This window comes from Panthera leo, chromosome B1 (assembly GCF_018350215.1).
Source record: "Panthera leo isolate Ple1 chromosome B1, P.leo_Ple1_pat1.1, whole genome shotgun sequence".
Lineage (NCBI taxonomy): Eukaryota > Metazoa > Chordata > Mammalia > Carnivora > Felidae > Panthera > Panthera leo.
The window spans coordinates 191,114,178-191,139,937 of NC_056682.1; the positions used below are offsets into that span (position 1 = coordinate 191,114,178).

General features: G+C 37.7%; 2 protein-coding genes across 4 annotated transcripts in view; one reads left to right on the plus strand and one right to left on the minus strand.

The window, feature by feature from the left end:
- Positions 1-4,846, minus strand: part of NCAPG (non-SMC condensin I complex subunit G) — a 46,228-nt gene extending 41,382 nt beyond the window's left edge. For both annotated transcript variants that reach the window (XM_042936824.1, XM_042936823.1), the window contains exons 1-3: positions 4,586-4,846; positions 3,187-3,390; positions 2,478-2,706 (exon numbers count right to left, since the gene is read on the minus strand). In XM_042936824.1, the coding sequence (XP_042792758.1) occupies positions 2,478-2,706; positions 3,187-3,390; positions 4,586-4,696 (544 nt within the window). In that variant the 5' untranslated portion in view covers positions 4,697-4,846. The remainder of the gene's footprint in view (positions 1-2,477; positions 2,707-3,186; positions 3,391-4,585) is intronic.
- A 125-nt stretch (positions 4,847-4,971) lies between these two features.
- DCAF16 (DDB1 and CUL4 associated factor 16) lies at positions 4,972-24,030 on the plus strand. 2 transcript variants are annotated; one of them, XR_006202019.1, is made up of 5 exons: positions 4,972-5,131; positions 13,481-13,818; positions 20,468-20,536; positions 21,682-21,807; positions 22,170-24,030. XR_006202019.1 is itself a non-coding variant. In XM_042936825.1 (2 exons), exon 2 carries the CDS (start codon positions 14,073-14,075, stop codon positions 14,721-14,723), a length of 651 nt encoding a protein of 216 aa, XP_042792759.1. In that variant the 5' UTR covers positions 4,972-5,131; positions 13,481-14,072; the 3' UTR covers positions 14,724-16,480. The 2 variants fall into 2 exon arrangements, 1 of the variants encoding a protein (XP_042792759.1); XM_042936825.1 differs by lacking the exons at positions 20,468-20,536; positions 21,682-21,807; positions 22,170-24,030 and having other exon boundaries at positions 13,481-16,480.
- The last annotated feature ends 1,730 nt before the right edge of the window (positions 24,031-25,760 follow it).

A 25,760-nucleotide genomic window follows, 5' to 3' on the forward strand; every position in this document is an offset into this window, starting at 1 on the left:
GAAGCACCTGGGTGGTTCAGTCAACTGAGCATCTGACTCTTGATTTTGGCTCAGGTCACGATCTCACAGCTAGTTAGTTGGAGCCACACACTGCACTGGCAGGGCAGAGCCTGCTTGGGATTCTCTCTCCTGTTTCTCTGACCCTCCCTCTCTCTCCAAATAAACTTTTAAAAAGAATAGAATAAGAAATTTGTCAAAGGACTAGGCACATAGGCTAAAACTGAAAACAAAGAGCCCTAAAGATCATGGAAAAATTTATCATTAAGATTATGTCTTCGCCACTCTTCAAGATTTAGAAGAAAGTCTAGTATTGCAGGCAGTTTATTTTAAACTAATAATGCTTTTTAAAGGGCTAATTATTTTGATTTTTAATGAGTCCTAAAGAAGTTACTTCTGATTTTGCTCACTGAAACAAAATCCATTTCCTGTATTTAAGTATTTATTCACCTCTACTTCTCAAATTTTCCCCATCTTTATTATTAAGTACATGTTGGCTACTAAACATATATTTTATACAATACTATGTGTACCATTTAACACCAAAAATATTAACTATCATTAGTTATCAAAATTGATTATAAAGCTAGTAAGAGGGACAAAGACAAAAGTGAAAAAGGTCCCATAATGTAGCCAGACCTATATAGAAAAGTGGAATATGACTATCTTTATGAGCCCAGAAGTAGGGAATAATTTCTTAAATGTAAGAAAATGCAAATCAAAAGAAAAAAAAGTGCAAATCATAATAAAGGCAGAGACCGAGTAATGTTGACATTAGGAATTTCTGTCCAACAAGACGTCCCAACGAGAGTGAAACAAAGAGCCATCTAAAGTTGAAAGAGATCAACAATTCATATAAGCCAAAAATTTCTTTCCAAAATATATAAAGAATTCCAGTAAATCAATAAGACAAACCAACAGGAAAAAATGAGAACACATTGACATTATATAGAAGAAATGTAACTGTTAAATAAATGAAAAGATGCATAAAAAGGATATATATCATACACACAACTGGATTAAAAAAAATTATTAAATCTGACAATATCAAACACTGGAGAGAATATGGATCAACGAATGCTTTTATTCACTGTTACTGGGAATATTAATTGGTAAACTATTTTGTAGAACAACTGTACCTTATCTGATAAAGTTGAATGCACACATATCCCAACAAGTCCACACTAGGTATATACCCTAGAAACTCTTAAAAAAAATTTTTTTTTAACGTTTATTTATTTTTGAGACAGAGAGAGACAGAGCATGAATGGGGGAGGGTCAGATAGAGGGAGACACAGAATCTGAAACAGGCTCCAGGCTCTGAGCTGTCAGCACAGAGCCCGACGCGGGGCTCGAACTCACGGACCACGAGATCATGACCTGAGCCGAAGTCAGCCGCTTAACCGACTGAGCCACCCAGGCGCCCCCCCTAGAAACTCTTTAACCTGTGTACCAGAAGCCAGGTATAAGGAAGTTCATAGCAACAACATTACTTTTTCAGAGCAAAATAACTGGAAACTAGAAGGTCTATCAATATTAGAAATAATAAACCGTGTTACATTTATACAACACAATGCTATAAAACAGTAAATAAGGGGCACCTGGGTGGCTCAGTCAGTTAAGCATCTGACTTCGGGTCATGATCTCACGGTTCAGTTTGTTAGTTCGAACCCCACATCGGGGTTTCTGTTGTCAGCACAAAGCTCACTTGGGATCTTCTGTCTCTCTCTCACTCTCTGCTCCTTCCCCGTTCCCACTATCTCTCTCTCAAAAATAAACATTTTAAAAAATTTAAAAAAACAAAACAGTAAATAAATATTATCAACACGGATGAATGTTACAATTATAAATAATTGTTGAAAGCAGAAAAATATGATTCACATAGCATACAAAATGATAGGCAAAACTTTTTAGAGATACACACAAATGGCTGTTTAAACACAAAGGCAAAAGAATAATTAACACAAAATTCAGGGTAATCATGAACTGTGAGGGCAAGTGATGTAATTGGGGTGGGATGTAAAACAGGCTTCAAAGGTACTGATGATTCTATTTTATTTTAACGTTTATTTATTTTTGAGAGAGAGAGAGAGAGAGAGAGAATGCGACCAGGGGAGGGGCACAGAGACACAGAATCCAAAACAGGCTCCAGGCTCTGAGCTGTCAGTACAGAGCCCAACACGGAGTTCCAACTCATGAACCATGACATCGTGACCTGAGCCAAAGTCAGACACTTAACCGACTGAGCCACCCAGGTGCCTTGAGGCTCTATTTTTTTAAGCTGGGTGGTAGCTACTTGGGTATTTTTAAAAGTCATATATTTATACATATACATATAAAACCTATACTTTTCCATAGAGAGAAAGAGAGAGCCAGGGAGAGAATATATTCAAAAATAAAACAAAAAACAAAAAACCCTCTCTAATGAGAATTTAACAAAGTCAAGGAAACTGAAAAGGAATTTAGGAGGCTACATATACCTTTAACCACTGGACACTCATCATCTTTGGGATCCTGAAGTCGTGAAAGAGCCAGAACTGCCTGTATCCTCACATTTGGAATTTTATCTTTCAATCTAATAAGCATGGCTTCATTAATTTTATCAAACAAATCATCATCAATCTGGGCATTTTCTGGCATACTTCCCAAGAGCTTGTTTATGAGCTGGCATGCTCTAAATCTAACTGCATTGCTGTTTGCTTCATGAGACTGAAACGGAAACAAATCAAAATTTATTTACAATCACATAGCATTTGAATTCTATAGGTTTAGAATACAAAAAGTTACCAAATCCATTACCTGCAGAGAAACAAGATTACCTTGATCCCTATGTATACTAAACATACATGACATCAAGTCCCACAATATACACAGCTCAAAGTAAGTATAAGCTCAACTACAAGAGCATACTTCTGTTGTAGGAATTCTTACTTCTAAAATAGCTCATTTAAAACAAATGACGTGAGAACTGGCTCACAGAGGCCATTAAAAATTTAATGCTGGAATTACTTTAAGTCCACTTTTTAATCCTAATGACAGTTCTCATATTTCCTACAAAAGGCAGACTCATTCAGACATTTTCTCAGATACGAAATATTTCACTCTCTAACACATACAAACGTCCATGGATGGCCCTTTTAATATTGCAAAATTTTCCACAATGCTTCCCCAAAGTTCTAGTTTTCATACCTTTAAAAGAAAGGTAAACAAATAATTTAAAATGCCATGATCTTCCTCTTCCTCATCGTCTTCCGTATCTGATTGGTGAAATGAAGTAACAAACTTTGCTGCAAATTCTATTACTCTCTCCACGGCTGGCTCACGTTTATAGACCACCATAGCATACTTAAGATAATGAACAAACTCCTCATGAAAAATGGTCTTATCATCCATCTGAAAGGCAAAAAGAAACCCTTCACAAACTGCATTGATATAATCCCTTTTTCCCAAGAGTACCCTAAGACTGCTGAAAGCACTACTCATAATTACTCACACTAAAATCATTATTTAGTAAACTCTCAGGTGAGTTTCCAAACTGTTGAAGGAAAAATATTTGCACAAATTTCTCTCCAGAGCAATTTACTTCTCCAAGGAAGAAAACAAACATGAATTTTGACAGTGAAAGGATTCCTTTCATTTTTTTTTTTTTAAATACCCTTGGGGGTGCCTGGGTGGCTCAGTCGGTTGAGTGACCGACTTCAACTCAGGTCATGATCTCGCGGTCTGTGAGTTCGAGACCCGCGTCGGGCTCTGTGCTGACAGCTCAGAGCCTGGAGCCTGCTTCTGATTCTACGTCTCCCTCTCTCTCTGCCCCTCCCCCGCTCATGCTCTGTCTCTGTCTCAGAAATAAACTTAAAAAAAAATTTTTTTTTAATTAAAAAAAAAAATACCCTTGAATCCTCAATATGCCTTGGTGCCAGTTTAGTATAAAAAAAAAAAAAAAAAAAAAAAAAGAGCTTCTTCCTGAAACAACCCAAAATCAACAGTGGCTTTCTTATTTTACCACAGTTAGCCTTCCTTTTCCACGGCAATTTCCTTTTAATATAACTTTCACATCCTATCTCACTCATATCCTTAAGCCCGATTATACTGACAATTTTTCTTGGACCTCAAGATAATTTCTTTTCCCAAAATTCACTGTCCTATTCTCAGGGTACCACCTAAAACAGTATTTACATAAATAGGAAGAGCCAGGTACTAAGGGTTCATTTGTTATTTGGTGATTCAACTCAATTTAACTGTGATTAATTTGACCGACGGTCGGCCTTCCCGAGGTGGGCGGTGACCTGAGGGACAACCACCCACGAACCACGTTCGGGATCTACTAAGCGGCCCAGCACTTGGCGCCGGGCCGCTTCGGTGATCGTAAACGTCGCTCTCCAAATTCACAAAGAATTAGCGGTCCGCGCCGGAGGCCGCAGGGAAGAGGGGCTGCGCGGACGACCTCGGGGAGGTCTCCAGACCTTTCCGAACTGGGTGCGGAAGGTTAAGAAGATTGGAATCCGGGGGGCCACCCACAGAAGACCCCTTTGGGAGGCTGGTCCCGGGAGCGCAGGGGGACGGCGGCCGAGGCTGGGGCCGCGCTTACCGTGCAGTAGGTGCGGCTCAGCGCCACCACGAGCTTCGCCTGGTTCTGGTGCGGCTGCTGCGCCAACTGAAAGGCCTCCTTAACCGACAGCAGCTTCTTCTCCGCCCCCATGGCGCCGTGACTTGGCTGGGACGAGCCTCGTCCGCGCAGGGGTACAGCGGGCCCCACCGACTGCAGGACAAAACTCCAAGGTTGCCTCAGGCTCGGGTCAGCCGGCAGCTAAGCACCCAGGGTGGGGTTACCGCCAGAGCGTTCAAAAAACTCCCGCGGGAGAAGCAAATACCGCGAGACTGCCGCGAGAGCGGGAAGAGATGGCTCCACCTTCCTCAATTACGGCAGTTTGGACGCATGCGCTTAGAATCTTTGCAGCGGGTCTTCGAGAGGGAAGTGGCGAGAGGGAAGAGGAGGGGGCGTTGGCCCGCCCGGAAGTGAAATCGGCCGCTCGCCGAACCGAGATGCGACTGTCGGGGCAGAGCTGGTGGTGCTAGGCCTAGCCGGGTCGTGCAGCTGGGCGTGGGGCGAGAAAGAAGAAAGGATCCTCCATGGGTGAGAACAGGGAATCTGCTGAGGGGAAGATTTCCTTCTCCGGCTAAGGGGGAGCAGGGGATCCCAGGTGTAAGGGTTCTTTTGGAGATCTGTCGAGAAGGGCGTGCTGGAAGTTGAGCTGCGGCCGGGTTTCCATTGAGAAAGCAGACGTTCTTGTTCCGCAGAGGGGGCGTTACGTGGTGCCCTGATGGAAGCGGGCCTCGGTTTTAACCCTTAGGTAGCTGGCGGAGGGTCTGCAAGAAGTACGCAGTTTGGGAAGAGCTGCGGAGAGAGGCACGATTTAATTTGGATCCAGCTTATTCCAGCTTTCGAGGCCTGGTTTACAAAGGTGCCTAACAGCGATGTATTCAACCAAGAACACAGGGGATGGTGTTTAGGGTAGTGGTAACGATAAATTTGCAGTGCCTTCGAGCAGGAACTGACTCTTTAAACTAAAAAAAAAAGGTGGGGGGGGGGGCGCCTGGATGCCTCAGTCGGTTAAGCGTCTGACTTCAGCTCAGGTCATGATCTTCACAGTCTGTGGGATCGAGCTCCCCTCCCCCCCATCGGTCTCTGTGCCGACAGCTCAAAGCCTGGAGCCTGCTTCAAATTGTGTGTGTGTCTCTCTCTCTGCCCTTACCCCCCCCCTCTCAAAAATAAACATTGAAAAAATTAATGGAAAAAAAAGAGGGGGATTATATCAGACAAAAACAAACATCTCAGTACACACAGCCAGCTAAGATGAAGATTACAAAGTCACCTGTATACCTTTTTCCTATTGAATTACATTCTCTCTACAGCATTAACGGCTTTTCTGAACTTTATATATTAAAGGCATATGAATAAGTCTCTGAATAAATATACTGTATTATTTTTATGTTCTAACATTATATAATCATTTGCCAAAAAAAAAAAAAATCCTTTGCACCTTGCTTTTTTTTTCAGTTAGTATTGTTTTTGAGGTTTATTCATATGAATACTTTCATAATGATAACTTATACCTTATGGACCCTTATGTGCCAGACACTGTTCTAAGCACTTTACTAAGTTCAATCCTCACAAACAACCCCTATAAGGTAACTTCTAGCTCCTTTTAAGGTAAGGAAACCAAGGCACAGACAGGTTGCTGCAGTATTCTTTTGTATGAATATGTGATAATTTCTTCATCCATTCTCTTTATATTATACATACAACACTATAGGTATTCAAATGCCAGTTTAAGTAATGAATATGGTAGTATTGGGTTGCCTATAATTTCAAAATTATCAAGAGGTCTATTATTGAAAAGGCAAGAAGGATGAGTGTTTTAGGTTAATCAGCTAGAGCAAAAGCAGAGGCCCATGAATTCATGGACACACTAACATAATCTAACTATAGCTAAAAGTATAGAATGCCTGGAAAGCTGTGGAGAGAGAAACCCAGAAAGGCCATTAATTTTTTAGCCAGGTATAACCAAAATATCATTTCAACATGTAATCAACAGATTATTGATGGAATGATTTACATTCTCTTATTTCCCTACTAAGTCTTTGAAATTCGGTATTATTTTACATTAGCCACAGGAGTGCTCTGTAGACACATGGGGCCAGTGACTACAGTATTGGACAGTGTGGAACTATGCTCTTATTTGAGAACCACTGCATATACCATTTGTTTTTCGTGTAAAATTGGTAAACTAAAAATTATAACAAGTATTTGGAGACATTTTTCTATTTTGTAGCCTTTAATTGCTCAATTTTCTTTATACTTTGGATGCTTGCTACCTTTATTACTCTAACTGTGAGGTTTCTAACAGTATTATTTCCTCTACTGTATTTTACTTGGTAATCGACAAATGAGGGATGACTTCCTATCATGTTGTCGGATACTGAAAGATGAGGCATCTGGCCACCAGAGGTCAGCCTAACTGTTTTGATTAGCTTTTTTTTTTTTTTTTAGGATTAACATGTAACATGTTTTTGTTTAGTATTTTTAGCACATTATATCAGAAAAAGAGAAAAAGACATTATGAAGTGAAGAAGCATCCTTTGTAAAGGAAGAACGTATTTGCAAACTATGTACCCCGTGAGAGGTTAAAATCCAACATATATAAGAAACGCCAACAACTCAATAGCAAAAAAACAAATAACCCAATTAAATGAGCAAAGGACCTGAATAGACATTTTCCACAGAAGACATACAGCCAACAGGTATATGAAGAGATGCTCAACATCATTGATGGTCAGAGAAATGCAAATCAAAACCTCAATGAGATACCACCTCACAGCTGTTAGAATGACTATTATCAAAAAATCAAAAGATAACAAGTGTTAGTTAGGATATAGAGAAAAGAGAACCCTTATACATGTTGGTGGGAATGTAAATTGATATGGCCATTATAGAAAACAGTCAAGATTCCTCAAAGAATTAAAACTAGAAATAACCTTGTGATCCAGCAATCCTGCTTCTGAGTATATATGAAATGAAGTCACTATCTCAAAGATATATCTGCAGTACTGTGTTTATTTCAGTGTTAGTCACAGTAGCCAAGATAGGGAAACAACAGTTAGTGTCCATAATGGATTAATGGATAAAGATGTACTTTACATATAATGGAATACTCTTCAGTCTTAAAGAGGAAGGAAGTCCTGGGGCACCTGGGTGGCTCAGTCGGTTGAGTGTCTGACTTTGGCTCAGGTCATGACCTCTCAGTCTGTGAGTTCGAGCCCCTCATCGGGCTCTGTGCTGACAGCTCAGAGCCTGGAGTCTTCTTTGGATTCTGTGTCTCCCTCTCTGTCTGCTTCTCTCCTCCTCACACTGTCTCTCTCTCAAAATAATAAATACATTTTTTAAAAAAAGAAAGGAAATCCTGCAGTTTGCTATACCATGGGTCAGCCTGGAGGATATTCTAAGTGAAATAAGCCAGACACAGAAAGGCAAATACTGTATAATCCTACTTACATGTGGAATCTAAAAAAGTTGAACTCATAGTAACAGAGTAGAATGGAAGTTACCGGTGGCTTGTGGGGTGGAGGAGATTGGGGGATGTTGGACAGAATACAAAACCTTGAGTTACAAATTTTGGAGACCTAATGTATAGTATAGCGACTGTTGTTAATGTATGTATACTTGAAATTTGCTGAGAGTAGATCTCAAGTGTAGATCTCAAGTGTTCTTTCAGCACACAAGAAAATGGTAACTGGGCTACAGATGTTAATTAGCTTGTTTGTGGTAATCATTTCACAGTATATACATATATCAAAACATCACATTGTACATGGTAAATATATACAACTTGTCAATCATACCTCAATAAAGCTGGTAAAAAAAGATGCTGTGTTAAACATCATAGTATCACTGCCTTAAAGCTTACTGTTTCTTGACTGTGGGAAAAATGAACAAGTAATAGCAACTATGGGAATTTCTTCCTATCCTTGGTAAACTTAGTTCAGTTGAAGAGGAAATAACAAAACTAAAGACTTTGTAAGGTAAGGCTATTTAGTTGTGAAATCATGGTAAAAATCATTCTTTAAAGGCAAATTATACATGGGAGCATACAGAATAGGTTAATTCAGTTTTGATGCTGGAAAATTATGCACATGGAATGTAAAGGAGTAACAGTGGTAGATTCACTCTAGAAATTATATATGCCCCCAAAGAGACTTTCTTATTTCTGCTAAAAAAAGTGGAGTGGGCCATTTACAGAATGCTTTGAGTAACACAATAAATGATGTATAGCCAATTAATAATCTTGCAGATGGAATCTAGTTGAAATGAAAATAGTAAAAATGTAGGAGGACAGGAGAATTAAAAGCCAACAGCTTCTGTCTCAATTAATAAACTAAAGACTTAGAGTATGTTTTGAGTTTTCTTTTGCTTTTCACATTGAACTGGGTAATAATATAAACTTAAAAGTATTTGCATTCATTTTTCTTCTTAAAGTTGAAGTTATAAGCAGTTCCTTTATATTGCTTTTTTAGCATCATCTGTTGATCCTGCTTTAAAAAAAAAAAAAAAAATTGTTTCGTTTGACTTTGTGCAACATACTACCAAATCACCCGAATATAATTTGGGAATTTTTGTCTCCCTAGAATAAATACAGAACATGCTTGTATAGTTACTTATAGCAGACCTTTGTCATTCTCTCATTTTCTTTCAAAAAACTTACTAAGCTATATGTGTCAGACATTTTGTGCAACAGAGTTAAATAAGAATATGCAGAAGCCAGAGAAATGTCCTTTAGAGGAATACTATTGACATGAAGCAATACCCTCTGACCTTACTAGCACAACTCAATGTGTTTTTGAAAGTAGAGATGTTTACTAACTCATTTTGGAAATCACTCCTATAGAATGGGCATAAGTGGGATATTAATATTTTGCTTTCCACTTTTTTCATTTAGAGTTAATGCCTTTAGTATATTCATGTGGCTATGTATACTTCTAGTGTCCTTTCACCACATTTTGCTTATCCACTCCCAATGATGGAAACCTAGAAGCTTCCGAATATATGTTGGTCTTACGGAGAATATCTTTACTATATATACATAAGAGTAGAATTGCTGGATCATGAGATGTGCAAATAGTTTGCCTAATACTGCTGCCAAATTTCTCGAGAAAAATTACCCCAGACCGTAATATCACCAGCAGTACTGGTTCCTACAGGGGCTATTCCTTTAGTTTCCTCACTAACAGTTGGCATTGTCTCCAGCTTCTAATTTTTACCAAATAGAGTAAAGTGATAACTCTTTATTCATCATATGGCTAATGGCCTGTTGATTTTCTCTTCTGTAAATTGAATATTTTTGTTTTAGCCATTTCTTTATGGAGGTTGCTACCTTTTTGTTGTGGATTTGTAGTTCACTTAGTTCTTGATATCTTCAGTTCGATCCAGAAATAATTTTGATGTGATACTGAATTCATCATTTTTTGCTCTTGTGCTTTATGTTTTTTTATTTAAAAGTCTCCCTGTCCCCAAGTCACAATACTTTATATTCAGGTATTATATTCTATTAACTATATAGTTTTAGCATTCTCATTTTGGCCTTTCATCCAACATGAGTCCTCCTTTGTATGTGGCATTATGTAGGTATACATTTGATTTTTCTTCATGTAATGGGCCAGCTTTACCAATATTGTGTACTAAATGTATCATTCCCCATTGATTTATATGCTAACTTTATTTTGCACTGCATTCTAAAACTTTATATGGCTGTGTTTCTCAATTTTGTTCTGTTACGTTGGACTGTTTGTCCAGTACACTAACTCCACCCTATTTTAAACTCTGTAACTTTCATAGTATGTGTTAATATCTTGTAGGCCAAGAGCCCCTCTACTCTTCTATTTAAATAGTTGGTTTGGCAAGATGTGGAATTTTACTCTTTCCGTATTAGGATTGTATAAATCAATTTGGAAAAAGTTTTTATAATATTCATCTGTTCCATCCAAGATTTTTAAATCCTCTTCTGTCCTTTATTAGAATTCTACATTCTTCATAGAGGTCTTATATATATCATTAAGTAGTTCCTAGATCCTTGATAGGTTTGGTGTTGTTGGGTTTTTTTCTCATTATGAAAGATAGGTATCTTTAACTTTTTTTTTTTTTTTTTAGTTAGTATTGCATGTGTAGGAGGTAAAAGTGCCTGGGTTTAAATCCAGACTGTCATTTAGTAGAGGTTTGACCTTGGGACATTTGCAGTTCCTAGAATAGTACCTGGTAAATAGTAAGCACTATATAAATAATGAATATCCATAGATTTATCTCAGATCCAGAAACCTTGTTGAGCCCTTTTATTAGCTCTAATCATTTATATGTTAGGTTTTTTTTTAATTACGTGACCATATCATTCGTAAATTGTTACATCTCTTTTCTTCCATTTCTTACACTTGTCATTATTTTTTTCTAACATCGATTAAGACTTTTGGTACTATATCAGCCAGTATCAGTCATCATGGCCATCCTTATCTGATTTCATTTTTAGAGGGAATATATCTAAAGTTTCTCATTTAGGTTATATTTGCTAAAAATTTTTGGTAGGTAACTTAGGTACGAAGTTGAGAAAGTAGCTTTTCTTCCTGGTTTGGTTAAGAGTATTTTGTTACGTTTTTGAAGGAACTAAGAAAGGTTAAATATCCACAGTTGACAAAATTATCAGCCTTTTTGGTTTTTTGCTTCATTTTATTATCATGGTGACATATATTTGTACATTTTCTGAAGTTGCGGTATTCCTCCTTTCCCTGGGATAAGCTCTACATAATAGCATATTCTTTTTTTTTTTTTTCCTTTAATCTGTTAGATTTTGTTAGGTAATATTTGGAATTTATGCAAGTGAAATGAGACTGTATTTTTTTATTTGGCTCATCTCTAGATTTAGAGTTGATATTTTATTAAAATCTTCCTAAAAGGAGTTTGTCAGTTTATATGCTTTTTTCTTTTTTTCTAAAACAATTCATATTAAACAGGTATTAATTTCCTTGGAAGTTTAGTGGAACTCACTTTACAAAACCATATGGGCCCACTGCTTTTAAAAAGAGGTTGGGGCCTTTTTGTTTTGTTTTGTTTTATTTTGTTTTTTAACATTTAGTTATCTGTTCTATTCAAGTTATCTATTTCTTCCTATATGAATTTTAGTATTTTCTTCCAGAATTCAGCCATTTCATCTAGATTTTCACATTTAGTATGTATTTGTCATTTTTAAAATTTTTTAAACTTTTATTTTTAAGTCTCTTGATAAGTTTCACTAGTTTCATTTTTCTTACTCATATTTTCAAAAAACCATCTTTTAGTTTTATCAGTCTTCTCTTCTCATATGCTGTTTCATTTCTGACTTTATTTCCTTCTTGCTTATTTTGCTCTTGCTCTTTTCCATTATTTTGAATTGAATACTTAACTTGTAGGTGTTTAAACTTCCTATTCCCATCATTGTATTCAAAGCTATAATTTTTTTTTTTTTTTTTAAGGGAGAGAGAGAGAACAGAAGTAGGTGAGGGGCAGAGGAAGAGAGAACCTCAAGCAGGCTCCACACCCAGTGCAGAGCCTGATGTGGGGCTCGATCTCACAACTGTGAGTTCATGACCTGAGCTGAAATCAAGAGTCAGTCAGTCGCTTATCCTACTGAGCCACCCAAGGTGCCCCTAAAGCTATAACTTTCTTTTGGGTACTGATTTGGCCATGTCCCACAATTTTGCCTTGTGTGGTTTATATCAGTCAATTTTAATATTTAATATCTTTTGTAATTTCCATTTTAACCCATGAGGTATTTAGCTTCCTAACATAGGATTCCTTTTAACTGACCTTTAATATCTACTTTACTGCATTTTGGTCAGAGAATTTAGTCTGAATGAAATTGACCCTTTGGAATCTAGTTACACTTTTAAACCTAACACATGATCTATTTTCATGTGTGTGTATGTGCACTCTCAAGTATCTATTCTGTTTGGTATAGAGTTTTGAATATTTATATAATAATAAAGTATATTAATATTTTGACTTTTTCAGGCTTCTTATATCCCTGCTTAATATTTCCCCCTCAGTTCTATGAGTTGTTACTTAAGAAATTTTGAGGATGTGCTTTCAGGATCATATATACCTCATATATGTTTATGATGAGTACTATATAATTTTCTGCTGTTCCTTTCACTGGTATTAATGTCTATATTTGTCCCTTGTATTTTTTGACTTGAAATCTTTTTTTGATGGGTATTAAGATTGCTATCTCAACTTTATTTTGGTCCACAGTTGCCTGATACATCTTTTTTCATTCTTTTATTTTTTACTTTTCTGTGTCTTTTTGCTTTGAAGTATCTTTTGTTAGTTGCATGTTATTGAATTTTATTTTGTTTTTCTAATCCAGGCTGAATGTCTGTCTTTTTAACTGTGAGTTTTAACATGTTTACATTCATTGTAATTCTACTATATTAAGATTTACATCTGCCATCTTCTCTCATATCTGTTGAGTGTGGTTATATGACCACAACCTCTGGGGTCCCAGCAAGAATCCTAACGTCTAACAGCTCTGTAACCAAGACAGGTCCCCTAAAACTAATCCCAACAAACCCATCTAAAGGAAAACAGCAACAACAACAGTACCACCGCCTTTTATAGCTCTCTATCTGGAGTTTCGAGTTTGGGGCATAAAGGAACTACTTTTGCGGGAGTAATTTTCTGGGCTAGAACAGCATACTAAAAAATAAACTGACCCAGATATTAACCAATAAATGATTAAAATGACCCCAGGCTCTCCCAATAGAAAAATCTGCCTAAGACTAGGAGATCGAGATGGGAAAGCTCAGTAAACCTTCTTGGTCAGCATCCATGTTCTTAGATACAGACAATAATATAACCCATTGCTTTCAGACTTTAATATCATTTCTCTAGTCTTCTCATTCACAGGTTAAAGCTACCTTTCCAGATATTTCAACTAAGTCACCAGTTTCCAAGGGCATTTGCCACCTACGGAAAACATCAGATTCGAGTATACCAGATGTCCTTGACAACTCATCCCACCACAAAATTTGCTCCACCAGCGGACAACAAAGGCAACCACTGTGTTTCTTTCCATTACCAAGTAGATATAATATCCCTGCCAACAAGACAGAATACACAAAGTGTCTCCTCGCAGTATCACAACCAGTTGAGACCACGCTAAGAAAGTCAGCTTGCCTGGAGGAAGGCCCCTTCTCTTCTTGGGTAGACACAGTTTGAAGGAGAAACTCTGACCTGTGCCACTGGTAAGTGACTTAACACTTTTACACACTGAACTGGTCCTGAGAACTGAGATACCTTCTTTGTAAGTGAAGAATATACAACATAATCTTGAAGAACTGCACAGTGATAGGAGCCAGAGGCATACTGTGTGTGTATAATGGACTGACAAGTTAATCTTGTTGAAGGATTCTTCATCTTTTGTTTCTATTTGATAGTTTTAGTATTTTGCTGGCTTAGATTGTTACCTTTTTCTGGTTTCTTCCTCCGTTCTAATCTAATGGGTCCCAGGAATCCCTCTCCTGACCCCTTATCAGAATCAGAAAGTGAGGAAGAAGAAAACGCTAACTACCTAAATGAGAGTTCTGGGCAAGAGTGGGATTCCTCTGAAGAAGAAGACCCTGTGGTGCCCAACCTGACACCTCTTGAGAGTCTTGCCTGGCAGGTTAAGTGCCTTTTAAAATACTCTACAACTTGGAAACCTTTAAATCCTAATTCCTGGTTATATCATGCTAAACTCTTAGATCCAAGCACACCAGTCCATATACTTCGAGAGATAGGTCTAAGACTCTCTCATTGCTCCCACTGTGTACCCAAACTGGAACCAATTCCTGAATGGCCTCCTCTGGCTTCTTGTGGAGTCCCGCCTTTTCAAAAGCCCCTTACAAATCCCAGCCGGCTTTCTAGAGATCATGCCACTCTAAATGGAGCACTGCAATTTGCCACCAAACAGTTAAGCCGAACGTTGAGTAGAGCCACTCCCATACCTGAATACCTAAAACAGATCCCTAATTCATGTGTTTCTGGTTGTTGCTGTGGCTGGTTAACTAAAACAGTTAAGGAAACAACCCGAACTGAACCCATCAATACTACTTACTCCTACACTGACTTCCAAAAGGCAGTTAACAAACTCCTAACTGCATCACTGTAAACGTCCACCATTTGTTCTGATATCTCTCATAGAAAGTCACACACCCGACAGTTGAGACACTAATGCCTTCTCAGCCAAACTATGCCCTGTCCTAATAAGCCCTTAAGCCCTACCAAGTACAGTAGTCCCATAACTCAGCTGCAGAAAATGCATGGTGAGCATCCCCTTTGATAGACCCTGTAGATGAAATGAGAACTTTAGTAGAGAATTAGATAAAAGGGACTGTATGATAAAAATTGACTGTTGTCCACACTCAGTTCTCTCCCCAATTTATTCTTCCTATCTGAATGGACTCTTAACTAGATATCTCATTGCTAATGGGAAGGAAGAAGAGTGAACCCCTACCCCTTTTGTTACCTAACCTTCAGAACAGCCAGTGGGGAAAGTGGGGACTTAGCTATTCCCAATAACACCTTTCTGAGTACACTCTTTTCTAACACTAATTTCTATGAGATAGTTGAATTAAATTGAATACCTAGACAAAAGAAAATGGTGGGGCTATGGATTTACCTCCTGGCTTTTATGTAGATAGTCCTGCACACGGCACCCTTGAGAGTTCCCATTTTGGGGGGAGGGAGTGCAGTTTCAAACCTAGCCCACACTACTTCAGACCAATTATATTACCTGCAATTACAGTATAAACTTTTATATCACAGGCCCCACCAGGCCTAAAAAAATTGTAACTGGGGACTAATCAGACACCTGTTCTGTAGGGAAGATGTTTCCTGTATCTTGGCATTCAGACTTTAGCTAAGAGCAGATCACATTTGAAAAGGCCAGGGAAAAGATGAAGAGCATTTATGCTTTCAATATTAACTGCTTGTAAATTAAAATATTTCATCTATATAATGTTCCAGCAGTACTTTATGCGCCGTTTACGTCCATTGCAAATTTTTCTAACTTTAAAGAACTTCACTACTACAGAACATCTCAGCCTAGTAACAGTCTGAAGTTACAGTTTTTTAGCATCATTGTTTTTCTGCATAGATTAGCTTTAGATTTTCTTCTAGCTGAACAAGGAAGAGTATGTACCCTTGTAAATGAATCTTGCTGCATTTAATTAGATGAGTTAAAACCTAGAAATCCTACATAAAAGAAAATGCATGAGACCATTAAATCTTTTCACACACCTACAGTAGAGTGAAACCAGTGTGTGCCCCTGGTTGACTGGGCATCTGAAGGGAATCAGCAAATAGATTGTTAAAAATATATCCTATATCCTCTTTTAGTTTTACTTTTTCCGATTCTCCATAATTAAGTGCTGTATATGATATGGCATCGAAACACTGAAGCATTAATGGAATCACAAATTCTGTACATGTATAGCAACTTTAAGGAGAGAGGAAAATGTCTATAATCCAATGAGTATTTCTACTGAGCCTTAGTTGTCTTAAGGAAAAAGGAGGGAACTGCAGTAGGTAGAAAAACTGTTAGTGGAAAATTACTGAATTGAAAAATATACTGTTAGTGTAACTGAATGTATCAAACTGTTCTGTATACATGTTCTGTGAAACTGGGTTTTTAAAATGTTATAAGAACCTGTTTTTTGTTTTTGTTTTTTTTTAAGGGGGAGGTGGGAAGAGGTAGGGAGGTCTGAAAATTAAAAGATATTGATGTTTATGTAACCATAATATGTTCCTTTCCCATGTGTGTACATAAAAGTGCCTTGCTCATGAAGCATTTTTGCTATTCACTCCAAAAGGAAGCCTTTCCCCAGCTTTGCAGCTGAATAAACCAACGGCTTTGTACATGCTGAACCAGAGTATGGTCATTTGTTCTCAACAAATGAAATAGATCCTGCTTTGCTTAAGCCATAATCAACATTCACTAAGTGCTGAATAGAGTCAACTGAATATGTATATACGTATATATACGTGTATATATATATATGTATATATATACATATATATACATAAACACACACACATATATGTAAATAATATCTGTACAGTGTCTCTGATAGGAGGTGACTTGGCAGCTCTAGAGAACGAAACATACTTGTAAAAGAAAATGTTAACATTCAGTCAAGACCTGAATTTGAACGTGTTTTTTTGTGCATGTTCAGTGATTACAGGTTACACAAAATGGTAAATACCTGAAAAAGCCCAAAGCCTTTACTCTTTTTGTGTGCCATGGACGTGGGCTGTGGGGTCAGGGCTGAGTGTACCACTTTGACACTCTCCCTATGAGGGATTAGGAGAAACAACAAACTTCTGTATTTGTAGAATATTTGTCAAAGGAAACAGGATTTCTAAACCAACAGACATTAATGTTATTTAAAGGTATTCTCTCTCAGTGCAGCTAGGCAGCCTCTTCTTGTTGAAGCAGTCCAGGTACCTTGAGCACAGAAGACCATAGTCATGTATTTTTGTTTTTCTAACGTTTATTTATTATTGAGAGACAGAGAGACACAGAGCATGATCAGGGAAGGGGCAGAGAGAGGGGGAGACACAGAATCTGAAGCAGGCTCCAGGCTCCGAGCTGTCAGCACAGAGCCTGACGCAAGGCTCAAACTCACGAACCGTGAGACTATGACCTGAGCCGAAGTTGGATGCTTGTTTAATCAACTGAGCCACCACGCCACCCCCATAATCATGTCTTTTAAGCCCATCAGCTTTCCTAAAAGAAGAAACAAATTATGCATGCCTGCTAAGGAACAGGTCTTAAATATTAAATGGCCTTTTAGGGATTATCCTGCTGGGGCTCCTATCACAAACACCCATTTAAAAACTTTTTCTCTGTGATAAAAACAATGTTCTGATATTAGAGTAGATTATTAAAGCAATTAGGGACTTGAGAAGTCACTTGGGTTATTTTCTTACTGTTACATAAATTCCCTCTTCTATCTAATAAATTATTTTCTACTTTTGGCTCCAGTATTAGAGAATTTAATGCCTTTTGGAGCAGCCCATTACTTTGAAATGTCTCTTAGAAATTCAGTCATTCATCTAATAACAGTACAGAGTGCCTACTATAATCTAGACACTGGGAGTGCAAAACTAAATGAGATGCTATAAACAAGAAATTAGCTTCAAAATATATTGAACCCATATAAATAACCCCAAAGCTTTTGGCCACTGATGCTATTTTTGCTCTCTAGGGTCACATTAAATAAGCCTCGTCCTCATACAGACCCTTAGGTATTTGTAAATGTGCAGCCATCCAAATATAGTGAAAATTCACATGGAGGGCACACTCCCACTAATTAAACCCCAAAAGGGGTGGTTAGCTAAGGGAATAGTCAAAGAGGTCCTTTACACACAGATTTAAGTGGTATTTGATAAGTTCACAAGGCAAGGGCACACAAAAATCAGGGCCAGGAGCGTTTTGCTGGGCTGGGGTATACAGAGCGAATGGCTGGGGTATACAGAGAAGCCCAGAAAGTTTGGATAACTCCTCGGACTTGCATGATGCAAGTTTCTGCAGGCTCCTGGTAAATGAGCCCACCAATGAGCAATATCCACTGGACCGAGGGAAACTGAGGGAGCCACACTAGCTGCCCCCAGCTGCCAGGTGTTTCTCCTGTGTCATCGACTTGCTCTTATCCAAAAGAAAACCTCCAGCATATCTTGCCGTTTTAAGCAAAGTTTAGTTAGTGGCTGCGTATTTGAGTCTGATCATTGCATACCATCCTCTAAATTCTTACTTCCAATTGGTGGCAACAGTGGGATTATATAACAGTTAACAGTTCTGGACACGAGACCAAGAAAATGGAAAGGATGAAGGTACCACGATGACCCGACACTTCCCTGGCTGCCCAACTCCCGTTGACCCTGAGAGCAACGACCAGCCCTTCTCCGGGAGATGGGAGAAAAGAATGCCCGATTTTAAAAATAAAATAACGTAGTGAGCAGAGAGGCCCAGAGTCGTTGCTTCTAAACAGCATGGAGTCAGTTTAAAATGTCAGTGACAGTTTAGGGTTGGATCATAAAACAAGTTGACTGGAGTTTGGGCAGTTTATTTGGGAAAACATAGGAGATAACCCTGACAACATGATATGAAAATCCCTGGGATCATTTGGGAATTGATGCCCTATTCCCTGGAGTGGGACATAATCTGTAATCATCTAGGAGACTTGGGATCCTGGACAGCCTAACAAGATTAAAATGAAGCTGCTAGTATACACAGAAACCAAACTGGTGTGGTATCAGATTAGATTGCACCAGAAGCCAGATGAAACTGTCAGAATCAGTGCTGCAGTGTGTAAATCCAGGAGCATGTTCTTCAGGGAAAATCATGTTTGGGTTAAGTGCTAAACCCATGCTCGTTTAATACTAACATTCCATTCATAGTGTCAAGTGTGGGACCTGACATTCTAATATATCCACCGCTGTTTTACAGTGTTTTAATTAGGCAATGGTCCGAAAGGGACAACTTTCCTTTGAGAGGCAGCCAAACATTTGGAACAGTCCAAGGATATGGCCATTTTTCATGAAAGAAGACCCTGAGCAACCAGCATGACTTGATTTTGCACCAGTGACAGAGCCCTGGTGACACAAGAGGCCAACCATCTACCTAGAGAACTAAATTCCTATATAATTGAAAGCATTAATGTTGGCCAGAGCCAATGCATCCAATGGGAATTTATCACAAAGTAGGTTATGTGGTGTTAGCCCCTGGCTACCTGCCTGTTTGTAATGTATGTGGACTCCCAGTGACTTGAATGCTTTGGTCCAGATCCCACTTTCCTTCTTTGCCCAACTTGTTTATGTGGGTCACTTACCTACACACTGTTTCTTTAAATGTGTTGGGATACTGATTTAGCAAATAAAAATTACAGGAGGCCCACATAAATTCGAATTTCTGATAAACAATGAAACATGGGACATACTTCTACCAGAAGAAAATTATTTATCTGAAATTCACAATCCACTTTTTATCTGGCACCTCTATAAATGTGTTAGCATTGATGAAGCTTGGGTTGTCGTCCTGTAGTTGCTTTTGGAGAGGAGTCTGGTTCTTCCCATTATGTGTTTCCTTACCTCCAAATAGTTGATGTGGGGAGAGGTGACCCAAAGTTAGAATGGTTGTGAGTTTTATAGGAGACACATTTTATTTGGCTAAAATAATCACATAACCATTAAAACATTTACAGACATACTGTCTTAATAGGTAGTTTGGGTTTGTTGTTTGTGTTCTGTTTGGGTTAACTGCTAGATCTTAAGCAGTGTTTTAAGCAGTTAATTTCTCATTTTGCTTTACCACGAAGGGAAAGATTAAGTATTACTTTTTTTTTTAATGTTTTATTTATTTTTGAGAGAGCATGCACAGTGGGGGAGCAGAGAGAGGGGATACAGGATCCGAAGCAGGCTCTGCACTGACAGCAGCGAGCTGGATGCAACGCTCAAACTGAGCTGAGCTGAAGTCAAGCCTTCAATCAACTGAGCCACCCAGGTGTCTCAAGATAATGTATTACTTAAAAAAAGAAATACCTGTGGGGCACCTGGGTGGCTCAATTGGTTAAGTATCAGACTTCGGCTCAGGTCATGATCTCAGGGATCGTGAGTTCAAGCCCTGTCTCGGGCTCTGTACTGACATCTCAGAGCCTGGAGCCTGCTTTAGATTCTGTCTCCCTCTCTCTCTGCCCCTCCCCTGCTTGCAATCTCTCTCTCCCTCTTAAAAGTAAATAAACATTAAAAAAATTTTTTTAACGTTAAAAAAAATACTTGATGGCACAGTTCTGACAGCCATTCTGCATTGCAGAAAAGGACCACAAATTTGGAACACTTTTCTTTTCCTTCCAGAACCCCCAAAAGACTCAGGGATTTGAAGCACCCTGGGAGATGGGAGTGAGGAGCAAAGTTGAAACACAGGTACTAAAGTTTATCTTTGTCTCCTTTTGTAACCAGGTTACCTGTCCCTCTTTCTAGCCAAAGACTGGAGGCTTATTCTCTGGAGAAATTGAACCAAACAGATGAGAAGTGGGACTTGGGGGAGAGCAGAGGTGGTAGTGAGGTGCTACACTGAAAACAGGAGACTGAGAGAATGTCAGTATTTGGAACATGAGCCTTCAGTCCCCTTCTCACCCAGCTAACGAACCTGCCAGCAGGGCCTCTACCCAGCCCGCCCACTCCACCCACAAAGATGAACAATTATAAAAACAACTTTCCACTTGATTATTTGTTAAAATGAAACCCAAGAGTCCACAAGTCCTGCCCATTCATGCAAGGCTTTCAGTCTCTTATGATTATGATAAACTGATAACTGAGGATCAATTGACATTTGAGGATAACTTCAACAATGAAACATAAGACCAAAACAAAAGAACCAAAAATAATAATAATAATGGAAGGAACATATGCTGTAATACTCTCAGAAACAAGAAAATATACTGTCTCCATGAAGTAAGAACAGGGTGCTAGAAAAAAAGGAACAATCAGAAAACTAAAATATTGGAAAAATCGAGCTAGAATTAAACATTCAGTAGATGTGTTGGAAGATAAGTTGAAGAAATTTCAGGAAGCAGAACAGAAAGGCAGAGATGGAAAACAGGAAAGAACAACAACAACAAAATTAGAAGATCAGAATGGGATCCATCTGATTAGTAAAAGCCCCAAAATAGAGAGCAGAGAAAGGAAGTGAAAAGAGGTAACAAAATTAAAGAATGTAGGTCATGAGTCGTATAAATTAAAAGGATCCAGAGTGCCCAGCACAATGAATTTAACACAGAAAAGCATATCATGATATTTCAGGATGCCAGAATTAAAGAAGATCCTGAAAGTTTACAAAGGAGGTGAAACAAGAGTTACACAAAAGACTTTTTCACAGTGATACTTAGATTTCTTGGTAGCAACACTGGATGAAGGAACACTGTGAAAGTAAGGCCTTCAAATATAAGAGGAGAAATTATTTCCAATGCAGAATTCTGTACCCAAACAATCCAATCAAGTATGGGGCTAAAATAAAGTTTAGACTTGCATGGTCTCAAAATGTTATCTTCCCATGTACACTTTCTTAGGAGGCTACTGGAGAGTGTGTGTCACCAAAACAAAGGAGTAAATCTAAAGAAGAAGGCTTGGCATCCTGAAGACAAGATCTCACAAAGGAATGCAATGAAGGAAAGTCAGGATGGCTACCATGTCAAGTAAGTAAGGTGGGGGTCTCAGGAAGTAGGGCTCTAGGAAACTGGGAACCAGTGTTTGAGTACGTGGAAAATGCAGAAAGGAGTGAGTCGGATGTTAGGACATTAGAGGAAACAAAAAGGATAAGTACATGGGATACTTGGTTAATGTTCAAATGAGGCAATTAGAAGTACCCCAATACACATTTTTGGATTTTGGATTTTGGACACATTCCAGGGTGTCACTGTGTCACGAAAATAAATCTCAAATTTTATTTCTTAAAATGCAGTTATTTTATTACAATTTTAGTCAGAATTTAGAAGTTTGGCATTAAAAATGTAGTATTAAAATTGTAGTCATGTCAGTAATTATATGGTTTCTTCAGGTATCATACTCCATAATTGCAACAGATGCACCAATAAGACATGCACTGCAGAAGGCTTTTTCAGAAAAAAAATTACAGTCAAACCTTTGTTTGCGAGCATAATTGGTTCCAGAAACATGCTTGTAATCCAAAGTACTCACATATCAAAGCGAATTTCAAGAACCATTGGCTCAGTTGTGATCATGTGACACTCAGTGTCACGTACTACTCAGATTGCGAGATATCACTCATTGATCAAGTTAAAATTTTTTAGAAATGTTTGCTTGTCTTGTGGAACACTCACAGACCAAATTACTCTCAATCCAAGGTTTTACTGTATTATAACTTGTTTTGTAAAAAGAACTTTGTCCCTTCCTTAGGCAAACCTCAAAATTTTCTTACTAACAGAAATGATACATAGTCTATAGCAGTAGGGTGAATAGCATTTTCATGTAAATTTTAGCCTCTGTTGTTTCAAAAGCGTGCTACTTTAAAAATAATATTTTGAATTTTCATGTTATTTTTCATCTTCCATACTGTTTTTGCTATCAAGATATAGTTATATCCAGTGACAGCTCCATAACATATTCCCATATAATGCCTTTGGGTTTTTTTCTGAGTTATGATTGAGGGTTTTCCTATAATTTGTTTATATTAATATTATATAATCAAATAAATTTTGATTTAATTGCAAGTGATTATGTGTCATGACGTGTGTTTTCTCTGTTATCAAATCTATTGAGGAAACCAGGCCAATTTATCTATCTGCCTTTTTTTTTTTTTAAGAAACAGATAACATACCTACAGTGGAATACAAAAAGTGTACTTGATGATTTTTCACATGTATACACTTCACATGTATACACATTTCACATCACATGTATACATGTATACACATGTATACAATACATAAGTGTACTTGATGATTTTTCACATGTATACACTTGTATCAGGATGTATACACTTAACGTACAAAAATGTCCTGATTACCTAGTTTCCCTCCCCAAGAAAGAACCACTCTTCTTTTGTAAAACTCAATTAGTTATGCTTGTCCTCAACTTCATGTGAATGGGATCATGCAGTGTATATTGTTTTATACTTGGCTTCATTCATCAACACGACTGCTGTGATTCATCCAAATGTTTGCATGTATCGGTGGTTGATTTCTTTTTATTGCTGTAGACTATTTCATTGAATGAATATACCATAATTCATTTATCCATTCATGGCATTTGAGTTCTTTCCAATTTGGGGCTGTTACAAATAAAGCTGCAATATACATTTTTGTACCTGTGTTTTTTGTGGGTGTATGTACTCATTCCTCTTGGGTTTATACCTAAAAGTCCAATTGCTGTGTCATAGGATACGTGTATGGTTTTTTTAGTAAAACTGGAAGCTTCTAACACTTATCAAGGTGATTTTATAATTTTACACTCCCACCAGCAAAGTGTGAAAGTTTCAGTTGCTATACATGTTTACAAACACTTGTTATTGTCAGTCTCTAATTTTAGCCATTCTGACATTATGTAATGGTATCTCGTTGTGGCTTTCATTTACATTACCATGATTAGCAACAGTGAGCACCTTTTTGTCTGCTTATTGACTTTTCATACACCTCTTATAGAAGTATTTGTTCAAGTCTTTTGTCCACTTGTAAATGTTATTATCTTTTTCTTATTGATTTGTACAAATTCTTTATACACCTATTATATAGGTTGTCAGATATACAGTTGATCCTTGAGCAGTGGGAGGAGAAGGGGTGTTAGAACCCCAACCCCTGTGTAGCCAAAAATCCACATGTAATTTTGGCTCCCCAAAGACTTAAGTACTAATAGCCTACGGTTGACCAGAAGCCTTACTGATAACATAAGTTGTCAATTAACACACATTTTGTATGTTACCTGTATTATATACGGTGTTCTTACAATAAAGTAAACTAGAGAAAAGAAAATGTTATTGCGAAAATCAAAAGGGAAAGAAAATACATTTACAGTACTGTACTGTACCAAAAAATATCCATATATAAGTGAACCTGTGCATTTCAAGAGTCATCTGTGTATATGTGTTATGAATATCTTCTGCCAGTCGCTGCCTTGCCTTTTAATAGTATATTTTTTGAGTAGAAGTTTATAGTTTTGATGAAATCCAGTTTATCTTTTTTTCATTGTGGTTAGTGCTTTAACAAATCTTTGCCATCCTGAATGTTATGAATATTCTATGTTTTTTTAAGAAGGCTTATAGTATTAGCTTTCACATTTAAGTCTGTGATCCATCTCAAATTAATTTTCTATATGATATGAGGTAGAAGGGGAATTGTCTTGATTAAAATATTCTTATTACAGCTGACATTTTGAAATTTGATCACTGAGATCAGAATATTATAGGCATCTCTGTTTTCTCTAGTACTTTCTCCTTTTCTTCATACTCTTTATATTCTCAGTCTTATCCAGGTCAAAGATGATTTATCTAGATGTGGTTTATATTTTTTAGAGTTTGTCCTTTTCATGAAATTTGAGGTAGGAAAGTTGACATTCTGGATTTTTTTTTTAATGTTTATTTATTTATTTTTGAGAGAGAGAGAGAGAGAGAGAGAGCTGGAGAAGGCACAAGCAAGGAGGGTGGGGCAGAGAGAGAGAGAGGGAGACACAGAATCTGAAGCAGGTACCAGGCTCTGAGCTGTCAGCACAGAGCCCGATGCAGGGCCCAAACTCATAAACCACGTTTTTGGTTTTTTTTTTTAATGTTTATTTATTTATTTTGAGAGACAGAGAGAGCCTGAGCAGGGGAGGGGCAGAGAGAGGGGGAGAAATGATCTCAAGCAGGCTCCGTGCTGTCAGTGCAGAGTCCTATGCAGGGCTCTATCTCACCAAGTGATATCATGACCTGAGCTGAAATCGAGTTAGACGCTCAACCGACTGAGCCACCCAGGTGCCCCTTGACATTGTGTTTTTAAGCTATCCTCAAAAGACTGAAGAATTCCCAAATTAAACTTTTTCTTGAAAATTAATTATCTAAGTGGCAAAAAATAACTAAAAATCTAATGCAATTATTTGCTTAAAATTTTGAATGTTAGTATACCAATTCTGTAACTACTGGAATTATGAATAAATGTATTTATTATTCTGCCATGTACTGTTTTAAATGTTTTTATGCGTTTAAGATATTCTTCTAGATGTTAGCTAATCTAATATTCTTACCATCCATTTTCCTGTTATTCAACTTAAGAAATTTCTCAATATCTGCTTCTGCACATAAATTTAACAGTTTTCACAATCAATAATTTGTTGCACTTTCAAAATACATTCACATTAATATTTTGGCTGACTAATAGAATTTGGCACATAAATCACATTCATTCAGTTGAATATTCAGCAGATATTTATTGAGCCCCTTCCAAGTGCCAAGTACTATTCTAAACACTGGGACTTCAGCAGTCAGCAAAACAGACAAAAATTTCTACTTTCATCAGCTTACATTTTTGTGAGATTTTTTTGCACTTCAGTTTATATGCCAAATATTTACCTTTATTTACAAGTGAATGTTCAGATATGAACAGTAAGTCTGAATGATTTGCAGTAGAATATTATGTGCCCATCAAATTGTGTGTTCCCC